The sequence below is a fragment of the Octodon degus genome, unplaced genomic scaffold, assembly GCF_000260255.1.
Source record: "Octodon degus isolate 3935 unplaced genomic scaffold, OctDeg1.0 scaffold00007, whole genome shotgun sequence".
Lineage (NCBI taxonomy): Eukaryota > Metazoa > Chordata > Mammalia > Rodentia > Octodontidae > Octodon > Octodon degus.
In genome coordinates this window covers 32,735,733-32,746,079 of record NW_004524583.1, presented here as the reverse complement: position 1 = coordinate 32,746,079, position 10,347 = coordinate 32,735,733, and the positions used below count along the sequence as shown (strand labels likewise).

The 10,347-nt window shown below is 50.1% G+C and overlaps 1 protein-coding gene across 2 annotated transcripts in view; it reads left to right on the top strand.

Moving 5' to 3' along the window:
• The window catches only part of Entpd5 (ectonucleoside triphosphate diphosphohydrolase 5), a 25,161-nt gene that overhangs the window by 12,813 nt on the left and 2,001 nt on the right, over positions 1–10,347 (top strand). For both annotated transcript variants that reach the window (XM_004624854.3, XM_023703568.1), the window contains 9 exons: positions 2,511–2,586; positions 2,795–2,830; positions 3,822–3,910; positions 4,169–4,248; positions 5,145–5,206; positions 6,853–6,954; positions 7,579–7,719; positions 8,748–8,804; positions 10,011–10,126. In XM_004624854.3, the coding sequence (XP_004624911.1) occupies positions 2,511–2,586; positions 2,795–2,830; positions 3,822–3,910; positions 4,169–4,248; positions 5,145–5,206; positions 6,853–6,954; positions 7,579–7,719; positions 8,748–8,804; positions 10,011–10,126 (759 nt within the window). The remainder of the gene's footprint in view (positions 1–2,510; positions 2,587–2,794; positions 2,831–3,821; positions 3,911–4,168; positions 4,249–5,144; positions 5,207–6,852; positions 6,955–7,578; positions 7,720–8,747; positions 8,805–10,010; positions 10,127–10,347) is intronic.

Genomic DNA, 10,347 nt, shown 5'->3' with positions numbered 1-10,347 from the left:
AAAAAAAAAAAAAAAAAAAAAAAAAAAAAAAAAAGCATTAAAGTTTTTAAAAATTGTGGCATTTTGTGCTAGGGATCAAGTGGCTCTGGGTTGGTGGCGGGGTGCCAAGGATGGCAAGAGACAGAAAGCTGAGGCCAGCGGGGCCGTCTCAGGTTTAGAAGGAAGGGAGCTGCTCAGCCGCCGCAGTGTGTGCCTTGACCCACTTAGAGTGCGGGCCTCCAGGAAACCCCTGTGCCTACAGCCAGCTGGCCTCAGGACAGAGTTCTTGGGTGGGAGCAGTGTCGCCGGTGCTTCGTGTCCTCAGGGTGTTCCCCCCCCCCAGCACCCAGCAGTTCTGTTTGTTTTTGGACAGAGTTTCCCCATATAGTTCAGGCTAGTTTTAAATTCTCATTGAGCCCAAGGTGACCCTCCTGCTTCAGCCTCCAGTGCTGGGAGCACAGTCATGTGCCACCACACCTGGCTTTTATTTTATTTATTTATTTTTGCAGCCCCAGGGATTGAACTCAGGCCCTTCCACTTACCAGGAAAGCACTTATTCTACTGAGCCATCCATCTCCCTGGCCCCTGGCTTTTATTTTTATTTATTTATTTTTATACATATTTTTATTTTTTTCTGGTACCAGGGATTGAGCTCAGGACCTTGAGCTTGCCAGGCAAGCACTTATTCCACTGAGCTATCTCCTGGGCCCTTATTTATTTTTTTAAAGTCTATCTTACAAGTCAATTTTAAAGTTCTCTTCCTTTTTCCTGCTCAGATGAAAATTCTAATTATAAGGTTTTATGAAACTGCTCAAAATTTTGTTGTACATATTTATTGTGCAGTAAACACATAATTTAAATTTCGCATTGTAAAGAATATGGGCAGACCCTCATCATTCAAATTAAAAGGGTTCTGTGTGACAGCTGTGGTAGTAGCGCTCTGCCTTTATTTTTTATTTGTAAAAATTTTTTTTGTGGAACTGGGAATTGAACTCAGCACCTTGCGCTTGCTAGGCAAGCTCTTACTCAGCTGAGCTACCTCCCGGCCCCTCTGGCTTTATTTTTTGAAGCGACTTGAGCCTTCTGCAGAAGGTGGAAGTCCCTTCTCCAAAGGCAGACGCTCGTGTGTCTGTGCGGAAACCGGCACCTCTGAGGCTCCTTCTCTTCCTCCATACGCGAGTACCTGGGGCCTGGAAGGTGCGGGAGACGGACAGCAGGGGAGAGAAGACCAACACTGTCTGCACTGCGGGGTTTGCCTTCCAGTTGCAGGGAAACAAAGTGAACAAGTCCGTAAAAGTACACCGGGTGCTCTAGGTGCCGCGGAGGGCTGGGAGTTCAAGCCCGTCCTGAACGGGCAAGACCCTCTTTTAAAAAACAAAAGAGAACAACCCCCCAAACAAACAAAAAGACTCATTCGATGGGAGAGAGGTCTGCAGGCGGTGGAGAAGCCCTGATAGAAGCATGTGTGCGGAGAACATTTCAGGCTAAGGCAGCAGCGCAGGGGTCAAACGGAGGGCCACGCCCAGTGTGCTCGGAGCAGGTCGCGCGGCCGGCGGCAGGTGGAAGCGGGAGGTGCCATGGGAAGCGGGGAGGGCAGGCGATCACACGGCTCTCGTAGGCCGAGGAGAGCCTGGCTTTCTCTATAAGGCAGGTTTTCTAAGGAGAGACAATCTGCTGTCCATTTTAAAAACACCACTGGAGCTGGGCGTGGCGGCACACACCCGCAATCCCAGCTTCTGCTGAGTCCTGACCAGAGGATCGCGTTGGAGGCCAGACTGAGGAGCCTACCAAGACGCTGTCTCAAACAGTGGGCCTAGAAAGCAGCAGCCCTGGCTCAGGCCCCAGCACTGCAGCATATGGACACGGGAGGGGAGCGCCCTTCCTGCTGCCAGGCTGAGCGGGCTGGGGGCGCGCCGGGCGCAGAATCGGGCTGTTCCTGGGCTGCTGTCCCTGCTCCTTCAGAGCGTGCTTACAGAGCCCCTACATGGCTTCCCCAGTAGAAGCAGGGTCTAGAGGTCTCTGCCCGGTGTGAGCGTAACAAAATAAGCAGTGGGTTGAGTTATATTCACCGGGAATCAGGAGCATTTTGGGGTGCCCTCCTCCTATCACGGGATCTCTGTGTCAGAGTCTGGCAGGGGCTGGTGGCCTGCCTCAGCCTCCTATGGGGACAGCTCCTCCTGGCATCCCATATGTGTCCAAGGGGTTTCACAAAACCTTAGGATCCTGATTGGCAGGGCAGGGTCAGATACATACTTTGTGGTAAATCCAGTTAATCTATAAATTTAGTGGTTTGACAGAGGCTTACTTTACAGTCAAAGGAATCCTTGTATTTGTGTTTTTGCAAGAAAATAATGGCTGCTAAAAAATAACAGCTGCCTAGTTCTTTCTCTGGTTTTTAGGGAAAAGTTACAAGTTCTGCTAAACTGCATCTAATACAAGCAGAGGACCTTGGTGAGTGCGCTAGGCGGAGCTGAACTGCGCCCACCTGTTACAGCCGCAGGAAATCCAGACCTTGTCCTCTTTCCTTGTAGGTAGAGGAAGTCTTCAAGAAGTCACCCTTCCTGGTTCCTGACGACAGCGTCAGCATTATGGATGGCTCCAACGAAGGTGGGAGGGCTGGGGAGGAAGCGGGGCAGAAATAACAGAGAATGCCAGACCCCATGAAAGAGCTGGAAGCTGGGACGGGCCCCTAGAGGAAAAGGAACTCAATAAGGAGAAGCAGGGGAAATAGAGCTGTGTGGGGAATTTAGGAGAACAAAGGTTGAACCGGGAAGAAAATGTTCTAGAGTATAATCCTTGCCTTTCTCTCTTTTAGGCATATTAGCTTGGATTACTGTGAACTTTCTAACAGGTAATTATGTCTTCAAGTTTGTGTGAAGACCTTACGTGGCTGGCTGTGGTGGCATACGCTGTTATCTCAGCACTAGCAGGGCAGGAAGAGTGTACATTTGAGACCATCCTGCACTCCATCTAAGACCCTGTGTGTCTCAAGATGGGAGAGGAAGAAGAGGACCTTATCTGGCATGACCAGAAAGTAAAAATTCCTTTTTCTTTTCCTGTACTTTATTATTATTATTTTTTTTTTTTGGCAGAACTGGGAATTGAACTCAGGCCCTTGCACTTGCCAGGCAAGCGCTTACTCTACTGAGCCACCTCCCCAGTCCTATGTACTTTACTCTTGTACTTCAGTGAAAAAAGTAAGAAGCTGGGCATGGTGGAACACGCCTGTAATCCCAGCACTTGGGAATTCTAAGCCAGCCTGTACCACATAGCAAGACCCATCTCAAAAAACACAGGGAAAGAGCAGAGTATGGTGTTGCCAGCCTGTAGTTCACTGCTGGGAGGCTAAGGTAGAAGAAGTGCAAGCTCAGGGCCAGGTTTGCGGGCGGGGTGGTGGACGCTGCAATCCCAGCATGGTGGGAGGGGACAGCATGGCCTGGAGTTCACAGCACTGTGGGCTGTGTAGTGATTCAAGGCCAGCCTAGACTATTTAGTGAGACCTTGTCTCAAACAATCAAGGCCAGCCTTGGCAATTTAGTGAGGTCCTATCTTTAGAAGGGGCCTGGCGATGTAACTCAGTGATAGAGTACATCAGGGTTCAACTCCGCAGTACTATAAAAAATAACAATAAATAAAAATTTAAATTTAAAAAAAAACTAGAAAAGCAAGCTAATCTTTCTCCTGTCCTCACGTGCACCAGGAGTCCTCCCGTCTCACCGCTCCCTGCAGCCTTTGGGCCAGGGAGCAGTGTGCATTTCATGTTTTCAGGAGCGGGAGAGAATCGCAGGGTAGTGGGCACTGGGCTCCACAGGTGGGGGACCTTCTGAGCCTTGTGTTGGCAGGTCAGCTGCAGAGCCGTGGGCAGAGGACCATGGGGACCCTGGACCTGGGAGGGGCCTCCACCCAGATCACATTCCTGCCGCAGCTTGAGGTGCGTCACTCCCTGAAGGTCTGGTCAGCAGCATGTGTGGCAGGCCTGTCCTGGCGTCAGAGGCGCTGCCGCACGCTCTGGGAAGGGCTGAGTCATGGTGACTGGCAGGCTTCCCTGCCCTCTCACTGAACAAACCTGGGAGGCGGGCGGCGTAAGCTATCTCCAGCTCTGGGTTGTTTGGGGGACAGGGATGGTGGTGATGAGAGCTTCAGGTAATTACATATCCTGAACAGTCTTTTTGCTTTTTCTGCCTTGCAGAAAACCCTGGAACAAACCCCTGGGGGCTACCTCACTTCCTTTGAGATGTTTAACAGCACTTACAAGCTGTATACACATAGGTGAGGAAGTGGGCAGGGAAGATTTCACACTGCTGAGCTGCCAACTTTGCAGAGCATTTCAGACTGGTTATCTGGGAGCGATTCTTTTCTTTTTGCTGGCTCAGGCTGCCTTAAGGGTGGGTCTGGTGCAACCTTGGTGCTGGGGATCGAACCACAGTCCCTTGCTCCTGACTGATTTTGCTCAAGAAGGCACTTTAGACGACTGAACTAACCGGCCACCCCACCCCCTTCCCCCATTACTGCATTTGGCATCTTTGCCACTTGTGGAAACCCATGGCGCTGACCAGCCCAAGGGCCTAAGAGGCTTCTGCCTTCCTGAGCTCAGAAATTTTTATTGGGAGAGCTAAACATTGTTTTCAGAGGGAGGAACACACGGAGAAGGCTCAGCCAGAGCGCCCTAACCTCTGCTGGAATTCGAACCAGTTGGATAATGAGGGCTTTTCTGGGGGTGGTTGGGGTGGGACAACTCTAGGAAGGATCATGGTTGCTGGTTTTTGAATCAAACCTGTGGGCAGGGCCAGCCAGATAGTTCAGCGGACTAAAGTGCCTGCTTAGGCAGACGCAGGGGCGGAGTTTTTTCCCCACCATGCTGTGCTTAGGCAGCGATTGAGACTGGTGGTGGCGCATGCCTGTAATCCCTGCACTTGGGAGGCTGAAAACAGGAGAATCCCTATGAGTCCGATCTAGGGAGTGAGACTCTGTGGACCCTGAACTAAATGCATTTTTTAAAAAAAACAAAAAACCTGTGGGCAGCTCTTCGTGGGCAGCCTTACGTCAAAAGTGCAGACATTTCCTGAGATGAGGAAAGCACAGAGAGAACAAGTTCTTCCGGGAGATGTAGCTGAGGGCTGGAGAACTTGAGGACGAGCACGACGTTGGTGCCCTGTGTTTTACAGTTACCTAGGACTTGGACTGAAAGCTGCAAGACTTGCGACCCTGGGAGCCCTGGAGACAGAAGGTTTGCATGGGTCCCTCTGCCGGTGACGAGGGGACACTGGTCCTCAGTTTGTTGTTTCCTTCCTTGGCCATGATTCTGTAGAGGAAAGATTGATGTTGAATTAGGAAGCCTGTGCTATGTAATGGACATACAAGTTGCAAATTCCTTATCTATCTTAGAAGATCAAGTGCTTTGTTATGTATTAGCCATTTTTATATGTTATATATTAGCCATTATATGTTATGTATTAGCCATTTTTATAATGAAATTTACTTGGACAAGAGCAACAGCTAGGAGCCCGAGGCCTCTGGAGAAAATCAGATCTCATTGGATTTGTTTTATTTATTTATTTATTTATTGTGTGTGTGTGTGTGTGGCCAGCTCAGCCCACCAGGGGGCGGGGCTGGCTGGCATGTGGTGCTGGGGATTGAACCGCGGTCGCTGTCCTTTTGCTTAGCTTAGCTTGTTGTAAGTAGGTGCTTTAGACCACTGAGCCATCTCACCAGCCAGATCTCATTGGATTTGGCAGGAGCTAGCACAAGCCCTTAGCCTCACGTGGGCAGGACAGGAAGCAAAGGCTTTGCCTGGCATGGGGGCACGTGGGAGGCTGAGGCGGGAGGATGGCTCAAGGCACTGGGGGCTGCATTGTGATCCAAGGCCAACCTGGAATGTTTAGGGAGACCCTGTCTCAAACAATCAAGGCCAGCCTTGGCAGTGTAGTGAGGTTGGGGATGTAGCTCAGTTGTAGAGTATCTGAAAGGGTAGAATAACCGAGTGACTATCCATCCCTTCATAGTTGGGGGCTGGCAGAACTGGATACAACCCCAGTTTTGTGACTTGGGCCAAGTTAATTGACCTATGCTGTCACCTTAGGTGACGTTGCATTTGATGGACTTGGTGTGCCACCTGGCTCACAGTGAGCCATGCATGGGCTGGACATTAAATCGTGCTTCATAGTTTTCCAAACATCTTCATGTGTATTTCTTTATTTTATTTTATTGAGAAATATGAATGAGACAGTTTCAAAGCTGATTAATAGGACAATTTCAATGATCAGTGCAGTGTACATTGCTATCTTCTTAGTGGTTATCCTCGTACAAGAAGCAGACAGGATAGCCTGGGCAAACTTCATGTATTTCATGTAAGCCTCTTGGCTACTACTGAAGAAAGCACAGTGTTTAACCCACTGTAGGCAGGAGGAAGCTTTGTGGGGCTTTGAATTCATTGAGATGTAATGAAAACTATAAACCCCACTGCCGGAGTCACATGTATACAACATGTGCCTGTAGTTTTGGGGTCTACCAACTGCACAGGCCTACAAACCCTGAGTTAAAAGTTCCTGTCCAACCAGGTGTGGTGTAATCCCAGCACTGGGGAGGCTGAGGCAGGAGGATTGTTGTGAGTTTGAGACCAGCCTGTGATACAAAGTGAGCTCAAGGCCAGCCTCAGCTGCATAGCAAGACCCTGTTTCAGAAAGACAAAATAATAATAATTCCTGTACAGAAAAAGTATTGCTGTCACAGAATGCAGTTAAGGAGCTGATTTCATAAGATTTTAAGGCTTTGCGCTCTCAGCGATCGCTTTCAGCCTTTCAGACATCTCTCGCTGTGTCTCTCTGTGTCCCTGTCGCTGTCTCACCTGCCCCTTTTCTCTCTGGCTGCTTCTAGGGGTGGAGGGACACACTTTCCGAAGTGCCTGCCTGCCAAGATGGCTGGAAGCAGAGTGGATCTTCGGGGGTGTGAAATACCAGTATGGTGGCAACCGCGAGGGTGAGTGGTGCTTTCATGGCCTTTCTGTAGAAGCTCTTCGAAGTCCCTCAAGCAGCGCTCTGGTCCTCGGGACAGCTCCTCATGTCGTGGGCACTCAGTCCAGAGAGCTTGGATGGGCCAGGGACTGGCAGGGAACAGCAGACACTGCATCTGGCACTCTGCAGCCTGCTTTCTGTTTCCTGGGGGACTGTCACAGTCCCTTAGAAACCTGCTGGTAGCCTGAAGCTCATGCAGCAGCCTGAAACCCTTGCAGGTTCTGTTTATGTTTAGTATTTCAATCATGGTCAAAACTTAAAATTGAGACGACAGGGAGAATGATTCATCTTGGCTGTTACTAGAGACATACACCTTCAAAGCACAGAAGAAATTTCGCTTCCCAATGGAGGAAGCAGGCAAGCCCTCCCGGTGCGCGCTTGCAGGAATGGGCATGCAGCGGTGTGAGCAGGGCTGCCGGTGATCGTGGCTTAGTGGCGCCGTTGCCCCAGCTACTCACCCTGTGGATGGTCAGCCCTGTGGTTCTACGCATCACCCACCTCCTCAGTCCTCCTGCTGCCCGGCCCCAGCCGCTTCCTCAGAGGCGAGGCCCTGGCCCTGTCTGCTCAGTGTGTGCTTTTGCCCTGGCAGGGGCGGCGGGCTTTGAGCCCTGCTATGCTGAAGTGCTGCGGGTGGTGCAAGGAAAGCTTCACCAGCCGGAGGAGGTCCGCGCAGGCTCCTTCTACGCCTTCTCCTACTATTATGACCGAGCTGTTGAGACAGACCTGATTGGTGAGTGCACCCAGCCAGGGGCTCGGGAGGCCTGTGGGGACAATTGGGACTCGGCGTCTTTGGGCACTAGGTGACCTGAACAAGTGTACATGGAGCCTTTCCCTTTTTTTAATTTTACACCTTTATCGAAGTATGAATGACACACAATAAATGCACGTTTATACTGTAGTTGCCAAGTTTTGTCACCTACATATACCCCTGAAAGCATTGCCACATTCAAGATAATGAGCAACCAATCTGTCATCTTAAGCAATTTCCTCCTGCCTTTTAGGAGTGCTTTCTCCTTCTCACCAAAATTATGCTTTTGTTTAGCTGGGAGAGTATGTGGACCTGGCCTCTCATGGCCTGAGAAATGTGAATTAGTTTATTTATTGTTTTTATGAGCCTACTTATTGTAGTTAAATATTCTATAATGTAAAATGGGTAAGTTGGGCCTGCGAGCTAGCTCAGCGCTCAGCGTCTACAGCGCCTGCTTAAGCACAGGGACTGCAGTTTACTCCCCTGCACCACATGCTGTGCTGGCCCCATCCCCGGGCAGGCTGAGCAGGCCACAGAAAGACAAAACGCTCATTACTGGTAAATATAAGGGTCGGCTAAATGGCTCCAACTTCAGACTGGGCGTGGTGGGGCGCGCCTGTAATCCCAGCTCCTGGGAAGCTGTAAACAGGCGGATCACTAAGGTCCGATCTAGTAGTGAGACCCTGAACACCCTGTAGATCCTTCCCTAAACTACAAAAAGAAAAAAAAGTAAACATATAAAATAAGCGCTATCGATTTGTGCTGTATGGATACATGTTTGTGCATTCCAATCATTAATGTTGGAATTTTTATTTCCCTTTATTATTATAAATATCATTAGCATAAGGTTCCTTGTTGTCTTGAAGGCTTTTCTTTCTTTCTTTTTTTGGCAGAGCCAGGGATTGAACTCAGGCCCTTGTGCTTGCCAGGGAAGCACTTATTCTACTGAGCCATCTCCCCGGCCCCTTGAAGACTTTCTGACATCAATTACTGTTCTGCTTTTTTTTCAGATTATGAAAAGGGAGGTGTTTTAAAAGTTGAAGACTTTGAAAGAAAAGCCAGGGAAGGTGAGTGTCAGGAAGCCCTTGAAAGGCAGGCTGCAAGGGGCACCACCCACTTGGGGCCTGGGCTGAGGGCTGTAAGCATCTGATGGCTCATGGGCTCCACGATGGATCCAGGAGGCTCTGGGGAAATGGGCAACACTGCCTTTCTATAGTTCCTCCTTTTCTTTTTTTTTTCTTTTGTGGTACCGGGGATTGAACTCAGGCTTTTGCCAGGCAAGAGCTTATTCTACTGAGCCATCTCCCTGGCCTCCTCCTTTTCTTTTGAGATAAGGTCTCACTATGTAGCCCAGGCCGGCCTTGAAGTAGAAGCAGCTCTCCTGCCTCAGCCTCCATAGTGCTAGGGTTACAGGTGGGCGCCACCATGCCCAGCTTCTTCCTTGCTTTTCAGTTGAAATATTATCATCAGTGTGTCTACGGCCATGCCACCCTGAACGCGCCCGATCTCGTCTGATCTCGGAAGCTAAGCAGGGCCGGGCCTGGTTAGTACTTGGATGGGAGGCTGTCATCAGTGTGTAATGCCAAGCACCAAGTACGCGGACACAGCCTCAAGGGCTTCCTGAGCGGGTCACTCCAGTAGGACAGAAGTGATCTTAATCCCATGGCCTCACGCAGGGCATAGGTGGTGCTGCCCTGTCTTCTGGACCTCCACATTAGTGATACACAAGGAACTTAAAACTAAGCCCTACCAGCTTGTCCTAGAAACTGGGCAGGTAGGGTTAGGGCTGCAGCTCCGCCCAGAGGCTTGCTTGGATGCGCAGGGCCCTTGGCTTGCTCCTCAGCCCACCCTCCAGCAGAGAAGAGGCTTCGTGAATGCCCTAGGACCCAGGTACAGGAGTTGAGGTTTTACCAGGCTTGTGCAGGTTCTTTTTTTTTTTTTTTTTTTTTTTTTTCTTTTTGAGACAGGGTCTCGCTGTGCAGCTCAGGTGAGCCTTGAGCTCATTTGTAGCCCAGGCTAGTCTCAAACTTGGAACAGTCGATCCTCTTGCCGCAGTCTCCCGAGTGCTGGGGTTACAGGTGCACAGCTTGTGCAGGCTCTTAAGGAGCTGTGGTCCTGCAGAGGCAGTCAGTGCACAGCGTGACCTCCCAGAATCCCAGGCACTGACCAGCACAGAATCCCGCTGCACATGTCTGTGTCCATCTTCAGAGAAAGCCTTGCCTCTCCCAGCTCGCTGCACACTTAACTCAGCTGCGCATTACTGTCACTTTCAGTGTGTGACAACATGGAGAAGTTCACTTCAGGCAGTCCTTTCCTGTGCATGGATCTCAGCTACATCACAGCCCTGTTAAAAGATGGCTTCGGCTTTGCAGACAGCACCATCTTACAGGTATGAGACAGGTCACTGTGTCCTCTGGCAACAGTCTTCTTTTGTTGATATTTTTTTTTTGGTGGAACCGGGGATTGAACTCAGGTCCTTGCACTTGCCAGGGAAGCGCTTATCCTACTGAGCCATCTCCCCAGCCCCCTTTTGTTGATATTTGATAAGCATGAAGAACTTGCTTAGTGATCAGAATAGCTGTAGGTGGAGGCCTTATGTTCAGGGGAGGC